Source organism: Montipora foliosa, chromosome 3 (assembly GCF_036669935.1).
Source record: "Montipora foliosa isolate CH-2021 chromosome 3, ASM3666993v2, whole genome shotgun sequence".
Taxonomy (NCBI): Eukaryota; Metazoa; Cnidaria; class Anthozoa; order Scleractinia; family Acroporidae; genus Montipora; species Montipora foliosa.
In genome coordinates this window covers 46,983,673-47,001,172 of record NC_090871.1, presented here as the reverse complement: position 1 = coordinate 47,001,172, position 17,500 = coordinate 46,983,673, and the positions used below count along the sequence as shown (strand labels likewise).

The following is a 17,500-nucleotide window of genomic DNA, read 5'->3' as shown; positions in this document are numbered from 1 at the left end:
GCGAGAAACAAAATAATTTTGTCATTTCTTCATTTACTTTAGTAAAAAGAGCAGCATAGTGGTAACTGCTAACCCTTTTGTTTCGAAAGAACGAAGATGAAAACAAGTCGCAAATTTGCTACTTCTCCAGATATTTTAGTTGCCAAGGGAAAGACTGTATTGGTCGCAATTTCAAGCCTGCAAAGTCACATACAATCAATCACACACAAAGTACAAAATACAACGAAGAAAAAATGAAGAAACTTAAAGCGCAAACAGATTTTCTCACAGGCAAGCTAAAGAAGCTAAAAAGTCTGATTTTACTTTATCTTACTAATCGTTTCTTATAAGTTTGGTGCCCTGTTTGCCATAACACTGCACGGCTTGATTAGCATTGCTATACTTCTGTAGTCTTCATTGTAAAATTTGACCTTAATTTTTGAAAATAAAATTGAACTTGACTTCCTGCAAGCAAGTGTGAAAATATCCTCCCTCAGCAAGAGACTCCCCGAGCCTATTCCATCTGGCTGTGGTGCTGTGCTCCGAGGTCATACATGGGTCGTGTTCAGGGACTGAGCGCCAAGCCGGCAGCTCCTTCAGTCTGATCTTATCGAGCCGCGCCCTTAGCAATTCAGTCTGCAACTGGGAGTAAGGGCGTTTCGCAGGTCATGTCACGTCGCGTAACCCATTAAGCCTGAAAATTTTCAGGCTTGCTCGCATCTTGAGTTGCTTATGTGGTGGTGATGATCTTCCTGGCTGTAATTCATGTATTCTGCAATCTCGTCCCCAGACTCCGCTTTCCTTTTGGTCAGCACCAAGAACCCAGAGTCTGACCACTTCCAATTTATGCGCAGTTCTAGTCAAGGTCCATTTTTGTAACCGTTGACGACCACTGTTGCGACACTGTTGTTTCAAATTTCTGAGCGTCCATAGATTAGCCAGAAGTCCACGATTTGCGAATTTTCTGCCTTGGAAGTGACCGGAGTCCGTGTTTTTGGTGCTGACCAAAAGAAAAGCCGACCCTGGGGATGAGATTGTGTATTCTGCAGTTCAAATGCACAGAAAAAAAATTCAAATGGTATTTTAAATTAGGTTTCCTTAGCCCACTGACTCTTAAACCGTCCCCCAATGATGAATAAAATTGTGTGGCGTTAGACAGAGTAAAATCTATTACACGTGAGGCTCTCTCCTAGGAGTCAATGGAACAGTTCTTTTAGTGGATGTAGAGGTAGTTAACCCATTGATTCCTAAACCACTCCTTGACGAGTAAAACCATCTGGTGTTAGACAAAGTAAAAGTCTTTGTCGCAGGAGTCAATGGTTTAAAAATATTTCTAATTAACTGATTTGCATTGTTACACTGAAATAGATATTGAAAACTATATTGTTTCATATCGTAATGTTGTTATGTTTTACTTCACAGAAATGGAAGATGTTTCTGATCAACAACCAGACGGAGAAAAACTTACTTATGACCGCGATTTCCTATTACAGTTCCAAATCCATCCAATGTGTTTGCAAAAACCAGATGGTTTGCCTGATTTGGAGGTTGTTCTTGTCCAGGCTCGTGCCCTTTCAAAACCAGGTTTCCAACAGAACAGGTACTGTGCAGTGGTATTGGTATTATAGGGGTATGATGGTTAAAAAAGGGACTGGGAAAGATATAATAGGCTGCAGTAATTTATTTCCAATGTATTTCAAATTTCCACTGATCTCACCCACAAATAGCTTAATAGCTCGTCAAGTGGCACCATTCAAAATAGAAAATCAATATTGGGATGATATTGGAAATCTCGAGTCTCAGATACACACACGCGTATAATGGATAGATTTTGGAAGAGAGGCGTGATTTGAAAGACTGAGAATCTAGCGTTAGAAAATTAATACAGTGCATTATATTTCTGTTGGATTTCCACGTGTTACCATCCATAGAGATTAATTTTGATACTGAAGGAGTGTATGGTAGGACCCATATTCCTGATGTGAGTTGATTTACAATGTAAAATTGAATTAGCGACACTAATGCCACATTATAGTACCAAGGAGTCTTAGCATGATTTACTATGGCTAATATAAATAATATTTGTTATCTCTAGGTATATATGGATTATTGACCAAGCTTGTTTCGTCAAAGTGGCTGGATATTGGCCAAGTTCTTTTTTTGCGTGTTTATGGACCGAGACGAAGTCAAGGTCCATAAACACGCAAAAAGAAAAAAAACAAGGCCAATATCCAGCCATCTTGACCAAAAAAGCTTGGTCAATAAAGGATTTATTATATGAGATAAAACACCAAAAAATGATCTTTGATCTTGCGGGACCATGCGAGAAATCTCGAGCGGACAAGATAGCTCCATCTTGCCTGCTCAGGTAGCCAATCACATATGTATATATTATAGCTCACATAAGCCTCTTTTCATTTAAGAATGGCAAAAGGCGATGGTGGCGAAACTACGTTTCTTCCTGCATACATGCGGCAGCGGTCAAAGGTAAGCTCTATATGTGACCTTTAACAGGAAAACAATCATACATCAACACTTTTCCGTTAAAGGGCTTAAAGTGTTAAGCTTCCATTAGTAGACTTTCCTGAAAAAAAATGTGAGAAATGTTAGGACAGTTTATTATTACTCTTTTTTTCAGGATTTGGACACTGTATATGTCCCCTGCTAGGTTTAACATGAACCCAACCCCCTAAAAGTGATCTACGTCTTTAACTGGGCCAGCCTCCAGGCACCTCTGTGGTAGTACAATGTAATTGGCGACTTAAATTAAATTTAGACAGATTGTGTCCTGATAAGCCCGGGGAGAAAATTTTATTGGATTTGGAAAATGAACAAGGTTTTGAATGTTTAAATACAAAATCCACAAGACTAGAGAATCGAGGTGCAATGATGACGGAAACTTTGATTGATATGTTACGTAGCAAGAAGCTAGAACTCTTTTAAAATTCTGGAAACTACTATCTGTCGCTAAGTGATCATGCCCTCATCTACGGTGTTCCAAGAGAAAGGCTTAAGGGCTGTGTACAAAGATCATCGCGCAACCTACTCAGAACTTAACTCAAGAGAGCTGAGCTATCAACACTAAAGAACAGACGCCTGCAAGATGAATGCACTCTTATGTATAAAGTCAAACAATTATTTCCAGCCTATATTAGCAACAGTATGGCCGCAATGACAGTCTGTTATCCTGCTTCTCCTGGATTTATCAGCTGCTTTCGACACTGTAGATCATGGAATATTGCTCGACCGGCTGAGTCATCGTTTCGGTGTATGTGGTCTGGCTCTCTCCTGGTTTAAATCATATCTCAGCAATAGATTTGTGGAAATTAGAGGGGAAAAGTCTTCACACCAGCCACTGACATGCGGGGTGCCACAGGGCTCCGTTTTAAGCCCTATCCTTTATCTGCTATACACCTCGCCACTTGGGGATATCGTAAGGAAGTATAACATGGGTTTCCACATTTACGAGGACCCAATTATACTTATCCTTTGATTCCCTCAGTGGCGAGGGGCAAGCTTCAGCTGTCCATTCAACAGAGGCTTGTCCATCCAAAATCTATGAATGGATGAGGCTCAACAGGTTAATAAAATCAAATAGCGAGAAGTCTGAGCTTTTAGTAATTAGTTCTAAGTACCGCCCTCGTCCTTTGTTTGATTCTATCTCCATTAGTGAACAGGTTGTAAAGTTTTCGGTTTCAGCTAGAAATTTGGGTTTTATAGTTGATGATAGTTTATCTCTAGAGGAACATGTTAACTCTATTTCTAAGTCTTGTTATTACCACATTAGACGAATTGCTAAAATCCAAAAATATCTGTCCGAAGATTCCACAGCAGCTCTTGTGCATGCTCTCATCACCTGCAGATTGGACAACGGCAACGCACTTTTGTACGGCCTTCCAAAATATCTGATTCAGCGGTTACAAGCAGTCCAAAATTGTGCTGCCCGCCTCGTTTCGTGCAAGCCGAGGTATGCACGTGCTACACCAATCCTCTGGGAACTGCACTGGCTGCCAGTGGAAAGTAGTATCATTTTTAAAATTTTATTATTAGTTTACAAAATCACTGAATAATTTAGCTCCTGCATATATTAACAGTCTTTTGAGGAATTATAAACCTAGTCGCAATCTAAGGTCGGTCTTCTGACGATTCCTAGATCCAATCAAAGGACCTATGGGGACAGGGCATTTTCAGTTGCAGCACCAAAGCTCTGGAATGCCCTACCCCTTGACATGTAAGGAAGGGCGGATCGATCACTCTTTTTAAATGTAAATTAAAGACTTTTCTTTTTAAGAAATATTATTTATCATTTTGTATAGATATTTTTAACTGTGGAAATGTGGAGCGCCATGGAGCAGCTAGTTTATATGGCGCTGTATAAATGCCATAATTATTGTTATTATTATTATTATTATTATTATTATTATTATTATTAACATTTTTAATACTCATCGCACTTCTTATTCTTTAAGACAAACTGATTTTAGCATTCCTGAATATAATACAGTAACATATGGTCAACATTCTCTGCACTACCTTGGACCAAAATGATGAAAAAAACTGCCTAAAAATATGATATCTGCAAAAACTTTGAACAATTTTAAAAGCACTTTTCGAAAGTTTGACGTTAGCTCTCTATTGGACGACAGATGCATGCGTTGTTCTTGCTGTTCATAATGTAGTTAGTTATTAAATAATTATTAGGTGATAATATTATGACAGAATTTTATCGACAAAATAACACTTAGATTTAATTTTAACTTTTATTTTCTTAACTTTCCTAAATCCTAGTTGAAAAGATTTTACAGTTGTACCTTTTTCTCACGCTGGGCTGCCAAGATGCCTACTACCGCAAATGACATGACACTTTGTTGTTGTCAAACTGAATCTTATTCCGTACTTAAATTCGGGCACGGGGAACCCTCCCGTTTCTTGCTTGCTCGTTTCCCCGTCTCCTTTATCTTGTGCTCGAGCAATTTGAGGCGCATCAAGTAGTGTTTGAGCCCAAACTGGTACTCTTTTCTTCTTCGCTTGCATTTGAGTGACGACTAGAGCGTCCCGAAGAACGATCTTGTGGTCTTGATTCACGTCGTGCGGAATCGCGCTGTCGACTGCTTGATCCCGACTGTTCTGGGCTCGCATTATGTGCTTCAAGGCGGCTGAGCGCTTGACTTGACATTCGAGGCATGTCAAGTCGAATTAGGAACACTTCTGATATATTTGTAAAGATATTTATCAAAATTTCTACCACTCGGCACTTTTAAAGCTTGCACTAAGGCAGCAAAAGACGAAAACTGCATGTGCTAAGTGTGCATGTCTGTAAGCCAGACATGCGCCACGACCCAGGCTCCCAAGCATGAGAAATCTGTTTCTCTCTTCTTTCATGCTTCAGCCAGTGGGAAACTCTAAATATTTTGGTCTCCCCACTTAGTAGAGCACTTGTGCTCGGCTATTAAGACTTGAGACTTATATAAAGTTGTCATTCATTCATTCAGAGTAAAATCTTTAAATGTCACTCTTATATTTAGGAGGGAAGGGGTTGAAGGGACATGGTTTTTGAGTGGACCTAGATGAGGTTAACCCTCTCACCCCTGGAGAGTAACCTATTGACCGGTAAAATCATCTGGCGTTAGACAGAGTAAAATTTATAAGTGTCACCACTCTTAGGAGGGAAAGGGTTAAAATGATTCACAGCTTTATTACAGTCTCTTACTTTATTGGTAAAAGTAAAGTAAAAATCTTTACCATTTTATACTCAGTCAAAAGATATAGCACGCGAGTGAAAAACTCACCTTTATCGGGGATGTAACTAAAATTTTGTCAAGATGGTAATGGGTACTTAACAGGCGGAACGCCCAGTTGAACACACCTCTGGCGTGTCCCTTCTAACGGGGTCTGGGGGCATTTTCCCCCCAAAATTTTTGAAATTTAGATTCTCATAAATGCGTTTTCTTGGATTTTAGAAGGTAAATTCAAGGCCACTCGTGATGTTTTCAGACAAAAATTATCTTGTTGCCTTTGCCTGCGCGGTGGCCTCATGGTCAGTGTGCTCGACTTCGGATCGAGTGGCCCGGGTTCGGGTCCTAGCCGGGGACATTGTGTTCTGTTCTTGGGCATTAGACACTTTACTCTCACGGTGCCTCTCTCCACCCAGGTGTATAAATGAGTACTGGCGAAAATGCTGTGGGTAACCCTGCGATGGACTGGCATCCCATCCAGCGGGGAGTAGAAATATTCCTAGTCGCTTCCTGCTACAGAAACCGAAGATAAGTGCCGGCCTGGTGGGCCTTCTAGGCTCGTAGCGGACTTTACCTTTACCTTTTTTTAAATTAAAACATGTGACTTCGTTTTAACACATGCTCTCAGTGTTTTGTGCGGATTCTGTAGTAGTAATAGCGCTTTCTTTGAATTTTCACTTGGTCCGCCAGAGTTTGATGAAGTATTTTCAGCAGAGTTGAAGACGTTGTTTATACTGAGTATCTCAGAACCACTTTTCCTCTTTTTTTCCACCTACACTTCAGCTTATACATGTGTATGTTGCCTGACACGGTTGAAATACACAACTGCAGGTTTGCATTATTTCACATACACGAAGTAGAATACTGCTGGCCGGTGGGCTTTTTACCAAACACACAAGATCTTTTAAGTACCCTTTTAATGAATCAACCTTTGGGACGTTTCTACGGCCAGTCTCCATCAGTACAGTTTTAGTGTGTAGTACATTTTTTTTCAAAAATTATAAAATAGAGGACAAATCCAAAAAACTCAAATTACTTGATCTTCTTGGTTTTCACAAACCTCATAAACATTTTGCTTGTGTGGGGAGCCGTTTACCCAGTGAAAAACAGATCCACATATTGTGCATTTTGTACAATTCCCTTATCTGTCCAATGGAGTCGTCCCCTTTTGTGTGTTCTTCATTTTCTGCATTTTTTCGCCGCTAGAGCTGCGGTTTAAACCAGATCTTTTAGTTGAACTATGATGTCGACTGCCGGACTTTGTATAATACACAGTTTTCTGCTTAAATGTGATACCACCGCCACTTACAAAACTGTCTGAATGCGATGAACCTCCAAAAATTTACTTAAGAGCATATTACATCAAGAGAATCAAACTTTAAATCCTTAGCTGCAGTTAACACCAATTGCCTATCCATTTCTGATAGACCAGCACTGTTGAGGAGTTTGAAACTTAAGACAGCATTGGGCAATGACATATCAGTCTTCTTGCAAAGATCATGCCTCCTTTCAAACTTGATGATAAAGCTGGACATGCCTTGTCCTTCTTCTATGTGATATTTGTCAAATTTGGTGTAGTTTTCAGACGGTAAATTGACAAAATCCTGAAAAAATATCTTGTCCAATTCTCCAATAACATGCAGTTTGCATTCCATTTTTGTCACTCAACTTTTCCACATCAATTTCGACTGCTTTTGCTTGTGCCTGTCCTTGCAGTGATAAAGTAACTGCAAGTGCCTGTTTGTTCTCGCCCACATCTGTCATTCGGCTCCAAATTTCCAACTCATTTTTCCCATGTCTTGTACGAAACTCCTGTTGCAAATATTGGCTGATTCTTAAAGGTGGAAGCAGCCATCTCGTCTTAGTAATTGAATCCTCAGTTAGCACATATCCAAAAAAACCAAAAGTCAAATTTCTGCCAACAAACCTCAATCTCATCATCATCAGATACCCTGAAATTCTCACAGGGTAAAAGTCTCTGCTTACGAGCCAGAAAGCCCATCAGGCCGGTTTCAGTAGCATGAAGCGACTAGGAGTATTTCCACTTCCCCCTGGATGGGATGCTAGTCCATGGATGGGATGCTAGTCCATCGCAGGGTTACCCCAGCATTTCGCCGGTACCCATTTATACACCTGGGTAGAGAGAGGCACCGTAAGAGTAAAGTGTAGGCCTCCGCGCCTCATTCTCACAGGGTACTTTATCAGAAGTGCTAGTTAGATCGAGCTTCATAATCAAATTATTGTGGCGAGACATGTAACCGGAAACTCAACAGACAAGTGGGCAGCTGCTGAGAAAAGACTGATTTTCGGGCTGATGGTTTTTCTCACCCTCTCTTTCCTGCGCACCCCATCATATTGTCACCTGGCCCAGACCTATCCCACATGCTTCCAATATGGCTTCTGATACGTGGTTTTGCCGCAACAAAAACATCTACCGCCTGCAAGCAGGCTAAGTGGAAACTTGAACTTCTGAATTTATTATTTCCATTGAGCCCTTCACATGTTTGAGGCCTTGTGATCCCTCGCTGTCCGCTAAGCAGACAACAAAGGAATTAACATTTGATGTTTTGTGGACATTGATTGCAAAAGTATAGTACTTAGTAATACTTAGATGAGTTGTCACACATTGTGAACACCAATATACAAATTTTAGCTGAACTACAGCTGTATGTGCTATTACCATGACAACACAATATGCTGCGTTGAATATTCACTTCATCAACTCTGGCGAAATATTCATGTTCCAACAATATCACATTGTACAGTACAGTGTACATGGTTATTTCACCAGCAATGTCCAAGTATTTTTTGAATCCAAAACTGTCAAGTCAACAACACATATTGCCTTGATGGAAGTAATTTGTAAACATTGTTGGGATGTTGGTTATTAACTGTTAGAAAGCTGTGTAGGCCATCAACTATTTGTGGATACGTTTTGCCCATTTAATGAACAAATTTATTTGAATGTACACATTTCTTTTCTACATCACATCTTTTTTTATAGCTGATTTTCAAAAAAATAATGCTAAAAAATAGAGAAACAGCTGTGTCATTGGGCCTTAGAGTTTTAATAATTATTATTGAGAGCTTCTTCAAGAATTCCCTTATTTTCTGGTCAAGTTGGCAGCAAAGACTTGCAGCTATTCTTAGGAGATTTGTGGGAGGCAATAGTGATTTTAGTCTCCTACATTAAATTAAAAGCGTGGTTACCTTCCATCTGGTTGCAATCTGCTTCCACCCTAGTTCCTAGTATTATTTTCTGTTCATTTCCAGAATAATGATAGAAGCATGAGAGGTAACCGTGGGCGAAACGTGCAACCCAAAAAAGTAATTGAATTCCCAAGTGTGCAGCAACAACCAGATGTGAGTACTGGTAGATGTATTTAAGTACTGTCTGCTGAATCTCTTTTTAATTGCAGCCACCTTGAATGGCAAAAAGTAGAGGTCTCTCATTAGCTTCTTTTGTTTGTCATTTAGCATTTGTACATTTAGCCGTTGTTATCTGTCTCAAGAGATTGGTTGCAAACCACCTATTAAGTGAACCTATGATCATCTCAGTTATGAACGCAGTTTTAGCAATTGCATAGAGAAGCTTGAAAAACTCAGGACCTCAATGGCTTCTTCTAGCTCAGTTGATTGGGGCATCACACCGGCATTGCGAGGTCATGGGTTCAAACCCCGTTGAAGTCGTGAATTTTTGAGGCCTCTCTACACAATTGCTATTATTGTGTTCATAACTGCGAGGCTCATAGCTTCACTTGGTTACATATCCGCGGTTCAATATGTGATTCGTTTCATGTATCATTTTGTTCGTTAAACTGCTTATTGTTTTATTTCATGTTATGCAAATGTCTATCCCTCCCCCCCCCCCTCCCCGACCTAGTTAAATGGTCTTTCCAGGGGTGGAGTGGGAATTCATTTTGCCTGATGTTTCATCATGGAGGGGTATGCTCCAATCAGGGTTATTGTAATGTGCCATATAACTAACAAAAGAATCATTGTAAATGTTTATTTTACCTAAGAATTTTTTTTGGGATTTATAGATGTAATTTAATTTTCAGACTATCAATGTCAGAGGTCATTAATTGTCCAGTGGCCTGTCTCTTATTTGGCATCAACAAAACTGCTCTGCCATGAAAAAAAATTCCAAAACTTAATGCAAAGCAGTTTGTGAAATGGTCTCATGGATAGAGTCCCAGGGGTTAACATTAACAGTTGCCTGATTGCCCGGGGCAACCAAATGGTATATTCCTTGTGTTTTTGCTACAAGAATAGATAAATCACGAAGTATACCATCAGTAGATTTATATTCTTGATCTCACTGCACTGCTGAAAACTTGACATTTTCAAAATCACAACACTACTATTGTCTGATGCGACGAACACAACAGTTAGTGTAGACGGGTTGACTAGCAAACGGTTTGAGTTAACACCCAAAAGAATGATCATGATAGCGCAAAATTGCTAGTGATGCTGTTTTGAGCGATGCTTATTACCTCCGGTATTCTAGTTTTGTAAATATAGACTGAAGATACTTTTGCTTACCTATTGCAGAAATGATGAGCATTTCAAGTTGAGTTTGTTGGTTCTCTGCTCTGCCTCGAGAGGTTTTCCCCTCTCCTCAGAAACTAGCATTAGTTTCGATTTGATTTGTCCTGATTTCAGTGAATGATTAATGCTTTTAGGAATAGACAAGAAGGACATTGGACGTCTCGTGACACGTACACAAAGTACATAGATTAGAAGGTCACCAATGTAATATTCCCATGCACCGTATTCAAGTTTTTCGTAAAGCGCTTATCAACAGTGTTTAATTCAAAGCACCCATTCCAAATAGTGCTTTTTCATAGTTCTGGGGAATTCATCCTCAAGCGCCAATGGCCAAACTGCGCTTTGGCTTCCATCAGTCAAACTTCTGACGCCAACCACAGATGACAAAATCAACTTATGTGTGACTAACCCACCAATCAGCATCTTTGGTTCCCACGGCACATTCGTATATTCAAATGCGACGCCAATCATAACCATAATGGTGTTCGTGCTGTAAACTAAACAAAAACTCCAATTTACTTTCCAGAGGCGGAGTTGATCTTCCCCCCTATGTTTGGAAATTTGATTGATGGAAGCCAAAATGCAGTTTGCTTGCGTCGATGGTCTAGAGGTTATCAGTGATGCAATTGTCACTTATGGTCCAGGTTCAACCTTCTCGACCTTTAAAAATCTTGGAACTTAATAGCGTGCTTTTTCAAATTAAATTGACAAGAACATTTTGAAGTATAGAGTTAACTTGATGTAACTGAAGTGAAAGAGGAAATGCCCTTCTTGTCTATCCCAAATAAGGCTCACCTCAGTGAATTTGTAGTCTCCCCAATTAGTAGAGCACTAATGCTCGGCTAAATAACTTTGAGACTTACAAAAAGAAATAATAATAATAATAATAATAATAATAATAATAATAATTCTTATTATTATTGTTATTGTTATTGTTGTTATTATTATTATTATTATTGTTGTTGTTGTTGTTGTTGTTGTTATTATTATTATTATTATTATTATTATTATATTTATTTTTTTAAAATTCCCCGTGGTACCACATGTATGCACTTTTGAGAAATGTAATTTGTTTACGGTAAATTCCAGCACTCTGCTTTGTGAGCATGGCTGTTTAGCTTTGAGATTTGTTTTGCCTTGGCTAAGGCCCGGGTCGTACCAGAGTGAATTTTGTTTACAAGTTATCAATCTGTCGCTACAAGATGAGAAGTAAGTGCGACCACACGTTCGAACAAACTCTCCAATTTTTTGCGGAGTGCCAAAATATATTCTGCCAATCTTCAAAGAAGCCGAAGTGCTGCCTCTGTGGCTACCAAATGTTGGCAACAGAAACAGTTTTGTTTGTTTTAAGTAATGGTCCGGCTAAGAAGCAGGCAGAAAAACAATAGCCCGCGGCAATAGCGTCGGTTAGTTAAAATGTGCCAACATTTTTAATCAAATTAAGTTCGGCTGTTCCCATTGGTGTAAGCAGCTGAAAGCGCGAAATTTGAATTTCAATGAAAAATGTAATCGACTTGCCGTCTAAAAAATTAGATTCTGTTTCGTAGAACAAATCATTATGCCTTCAAAAACTATGTTTGTAAATATCGTCAAGATTCTTTGCGCCATTTGCCGATTGGCGAATGGCGCATAGAACAATGCCCAAATTTGGCCGAGAGACAGAGATCAAGGGCATGGGGAAGAAGAAATCCAAAAAAGGCTTTTTTTTCATTTTTTTCTCATCTTTTTTCGACATTTTCCGATATTAGCCAATCAGATGCCTCGATTGGAGCAGCAGCTTCTAAGTACTTTTGCCGCTGGGCTGCCTGCTTCTTAGCCGGACCATTACTTAAGCATCAAGCTGTCATTCAACCTATTTGTGTACAGTAGGTCGTAAATCTTAAATTTCAGTGGGAAATAGATCATTGCAATTTCAAACGCGTAATGGCAGGGCAAAATAACGTTTTTTCACGATCTCTCTGCAGTTTTTACAATGGGAGCGGCAGTGTCAAGATCGAGTTCCCCTGGTTCGTCTATTTTGGTGATTGAAAAGCCGAGCTATGTTGTAATCTTTCCAGAGCCAAGTGAAAAGGAAAAAAACGAGATCTCCTTGATGATGGAACTGTTTATATGATTGGTGTTTGCATCAATCAATGATGTTTCGGAAATGATAATTTCCTTAAATGCGACCCGTTAAAAAAATTTGGAACACTTTTCAAAAAATTATGGCCAAAATTTTTGATGATATAAAAATTTATTCTAATGAGACCCGGCCGCAAGTCTTTTGGGCTACGAAATTCTTTGTTGGGCGAGTAGAATTGGAAGCTTCAAATTCAAACCTGTAAGCTTAGTCACCTCGCGACCAGCAGCCAATTTGTGCTACCTTGTGCAAATTTCCTGTCCTGTTGGAAGGAAAGTAAATTATCGTATATTGTTAACATAAAAGGGGCATTATGACTGTAAGGAATGATGCTATTTATGTCGTCGACTTTGACCTCCTCGGGTCAATAGATGCATTCAGCCAGAAATATGAGCCAATCATAGATAAGGTCGGAGTAAGGATAGGTCTAGTTAAGGGATTGCAGTCTTCGTGACTGGCGCTCTTAGCTGTTCCTTCACGGACTAAACTTGGATTATTTTTCCCTCCCTCCCTACCCTTGCTCCGTCCTTCTATTTCCTTTCTTTCATTCTTAGGTGTAGGCGTTTTTTCTCGCCCCACCTTTGCTGAACATGGCTTTAATTTACTTCGATTTTTATTGATTTCGTTGATGATATAATAAATAGCCACTTTGGTGGCCGAATAACGCCAACATGTTTGTAGTTGTCTTTTTTGAGGTTTCCATGTCTCAGCAAACTTAGTGCGACCACTTGCAAAGTGCACGGCTTGCTCTAATTACCAATATTTTATATCAAGGCCGGGGAAAGGTGTCGACATAAAATATATTTATGGAGTTGGACTTTCGTTTTAGTGCAATTAAAAAAATCCGAGGTTAGGGGCTCTTTAAATCCTCTAGTTGTCAAGCAAAGTCAAAATCTTGACAAAAGCCTGTTAATGCAGACACAGTATTTCTGATTGTCATGAATGTTTTTTATATCTGCTGCTCATAAAATTATTTTGTTCTCTGAACACTTTTTTTACAACAGTTAAAGAGAGTTGACAATAGATGGGTGAGACCTACTGAAGCCTCTAGAAGTGGAAATGAAGAAGAAACAAAGACAGAGGTATTTTGTGTACACAGTGTTGTCATTTTTAGTATACTATTTTTGACATCTTTTGAATACATGTTGCTCGTTTGGGGGATAAGTGGCACTTAGACAGAAAACACTGACTATGTAGTTGACTCACCTTTCACCTACATCATTCCAGTAACGAAGTAACTGATATCTTTTGTTTTTCGAAACCATATTTCAAACTTTTGGTTTGATTTTTGCCCAAAGATCCACTTATAATAGAGTCAAAAACATGAGTGACATAACTTGGAAAAACACTTGGCAACCAAGGTCTAAATGCAGAGAGATGTCTGGGCAATGAGTCATTTTCTATATACCGATACACACACACAAAAGGGTATCTAATGTTATTAATGTTTAAAGGTATAATGCCTTTTCATATTTAGAATAAGTCTAATTCAATTCAGTGGTTCACAGTGACCACTTTTGTAGTGATCGATGTTTGGGAATCTTCGACATGAAAAAAAGCTTGAGGCTCAGCAGGGGCAGGATAATCCTGTGGATAAATTTGCTGTGATGGTGGTGAAAGAAAATGAAGCTGTCAGTCATTTTGCTCAGGTTTTCTCACGAATTTCTGAATATTTTCTAGCTTGTGATGGAAAGATGAGGCTGTTTATGGAGGAATCAAGATTTATTGTCCCTGGGAGTTTAGCTGTTCTAATCGAAAAGCCTAAAATAACAATAACAACAACCAGGTTTTCTGAGCCCGCGAGACTGAGCACCCCCAGCAAACCATTGTTTTAACGACAGCAACGACAGAGCGCAAAAACCGCTGATTGGCTAGAGAATAATGACGTAAAATTGCTTTTTTCGCGTAACTGCGCCTGCGCAGATTCGAAGTGATCGAGACAGTGATCGATCGAAGTGGAGAATAACACCCTAGCATTTGTCAAATTTTGTGGAAAGTTAGACGACTCATACCCTGGGTGCCAGAGGAATTTTTTTCAAGGTCGGAGAGAACACTCAGCGATTCCAAATCAACGGTCGAGGACACATGATTGATTACTTCGCAACTCTGCATGTCAAGTAGCAATGCGTCCTCTTGTATCATTTTGTTGGTTTTGGCTACTGTGAATTTTCTTGACATGGGGTGTTGGTCTGCCCCCAGATTATTTAAAAATCTTACAGAAACCAGCGAACTGGCAACGAAATTCTTCTTTGTTCTCGGGAACTACGGGAGCAACTTGGTCTTGATGGACGAAAGGTTTTTGCTTTTGAAAATAAGTTTGGCTGGCCGTTGTACGTTATTGAGGACTGTAAAGCGGTCATACAACTTTGATCGTATAAAATCGTCCACTGGGTTTCTTGCTGCAGATGAACTGTGAGTGAACTTCAGCCACAAAGTTGAATTTTCTTAACACCTGGTATTTACAATTTCCACGTCACGTAACCTTGACTGTTGAATGCCATCGATCTGTGCGAGGTTTTTGTTGCTGTTCCTCGCAAATATTTTTGCAGAAACCATTCCAGGAAATCTGCATCAAAGCGTCTTCCACTCAGTGTTTGGCAATATTGTCCTGATCAGTTGTGGAACAGCCCAGAAAAGTACATTACTGTAACAGAGTAACCATATTGGTCAACTTTTTCACATTTATAAATGTAAGTTTGCAAAACGGCTACAAAAACACATGTGCAGTAAAGCTTTGGAAGCATGCAAACACTTCAGGTACATTATATTATAATAATAATAATAATGATAATAATAATAATAATAATAATAATAATAATAATAATAATAATAATAATAATAATAATAGTAATAAGCCTTACAGCTTTAGTTAGATGGGTACCGCTGACTGAAAATTCTTTAACACTAAAAATTAGTATGGACACCAAATAAAAATTATTAACAATTATTATTCGCCAAAGGCAAGGTGAATATCGGTTAATAAAAACCGAGATGAAGTTGAGGTTTTTATTCACCAACATTCATGGAGTCTAAGGGAATATCGGAAACAATAATTTAAATTTGCCTGACAATAGAAGTAACTCAATTTCTTAGTAAATGATGCCATCATGCAAATCGCCTATTACATAGTTGATTATTTGAATAATACACATTTTCTTTAAAACAATAAATTTATTCGTTTGTCACCTCAACAAAACAGCTTGTGGCTATTTTGAAAAACCGCTTAGGTGATTATCACGTAATAATAATCATCTCAATGACAACCAATCAGCGCAGAGAACTTTCAGTGATTATACTAATAAGCATATAATTCCTATAGCACAAGAGAATAATGAACAATAATTATATTATTATAATTCAATGAGTGCATGTTGATATGAGATCAACCACTCAATTATATTCATTAATTATTGTTTTATTAAATTTTCATTTGATTCTTAACACTTGGACAAATTTAAAGCCAATCAGTTTCCAGCGAGGTAACGGTTGATGCAATCAGTTTCCATATTATGTCATACTATATAAGAGCTGTTAACTGAGAGTGAGTGAACCAATCAGAAAGCTAAAAACACAGTATCCGTGGTTCAAAATTTCATAATGTAAGGTATTATCTTTCCCCTTGTGCTTACACTGTCATTATTCACTTTCTGTGTAATGGATTTATCATTGTTTTTGTTTGTAGGAAATGGTAGCCATACCTGATTAATGAAGAAACTGAAGTTGTGCAGTAGTACAGCAACCTACTTTTACTCTCTGCAGATTAGCTTTCTTGGTTCACGGAAAACCCTTTTCATTATTGTAAATACATTGTGGCATGGAAGATATTTTCAAACAGGTCTGGAGAATGTTCACCACCAAAATTTCCCATTTTGTCTGGATCATATAAGTTCTTTCCTCCTTTTGTTTAGTGGTTGACTAGTGACTTGTGAAATTGTATGGTGCACAAGAGAGCTAAATGCAGTGTCGCCTTTAGTTGTAAAACATATATTACAGGAACACAAATAATATTGTCATTGTTGTTGAGTAATGTTAGGATTTAGTACTGCCAGTGGTATTACAAGTGTCTCTTTTGAGTGGATTCCCCAATTTTCTGCTAACTTGACCCAAACAGATATATATATAGGTGGAGAACAAATTCGGGAAAATGAAAGGAAAAAATACTAAACATACATCAGTTGATTATTACAAGACACTATTTGTTTTGTTCAATATTATTTGCACTAGAAAGAAAATTAACGACCATAAGAATTTAGTCTGTGATAAGGAAAAGTTTGTTCTGACTAAAACCTATATTGGAAATTTAGGCATTTGGGGTGCTTTTTCACAGGGTTACATGTGCATGGTATTAATTTTTATGTCAGTCCAATATTTTTCTTGAAAACTGTGTTGTCTCTATAACTTTGTCCTTTTTTGTGAAGCATGGGAACATTGGAAATTTTTAGGGAAACAAAATGAACTGTTTCCCTCGGGACCAGTCATTAAGTGTTTACTGTTGGGATAATAGGAAAATTATTGACCTTGGGTGTTCGGTGACACAGCTTCATTCAGGCCTTCTGATAGGGTGCGATTAAAAAATGCAAATTATGCGATTTTTTCAAGGCAGATTGTGCGATTAGAAAGGCCAATTATGCGATAAATAATGTAAATTATGCGATTTTTTTCTCAGCAATTTTAAGCTTGTTTTATACGGTTTCAGGTTAAGAAAAACACTTTTTTGCTGCCCTAAAGACATTTTGAACACAAAGGAACAGTAATTATGTATCTCGATCGACATTAGTTGGAATAAATAAAAGTTGAAAAGTTGAAAGGACACAGCTAACATGCCAAATGAATGATCAAGGTGCTCGTCAACCACGAACTTCCGAAGATGGTCAATCACAATAGGGCCAAACCCCCATTTATACGAGAGAAAATAAGCCGCGGCTTTCTCTGGCCGCGGCTTACAGAAGACTCGAATGTTCACCCCGTATAAATGGTACAAAATCTACGTTCACGTCTTCTTCTTCTTCTTCTTCTTCTTCTTCTTCTTCGTCTTCTTATATTGACCTGGGAATATATATTCGTATAAATAGTTCCTTTTGCGTATTTTGTACACCGTGGCCAGAGTAAGCCGCGG

At 38.6% G+C, this 17,500-nt stretch overlaps 1 protein-coding gene across 1 annotated transcript in view; it reads left to right on the top strand.

Annotated features, from left to right (window-relative positions):
- The window catches only part of LOC137997523 (eukaryotic translation initiation factor 4 gamma 1-like), a 76,045-nt gene that overhangs the window by 33,962 nt on the left and 24,583 nt on the right, over nt 1–17,500 (top strand). Inside the window, exons 4-7 of the mRNA XM_068843573.1 lie at nt 1,402–1,579; nt 2,403–2,466; nt 8,988–9,077; nt 13,389–13,466. Coding sequence (XP_068699674.1) covers nt 1,402–1,579; nt 2,403–2,466; nt 8,988–9,077; nt 13,389–13,466 — 410 coding nt within the window. The remainder of the gene's footprint in view (nt 1–1,401; nt 1,580–2,402; nt 2,467–8,987; nt 9,078–13,388; nt 13,467–17,500) is intronic.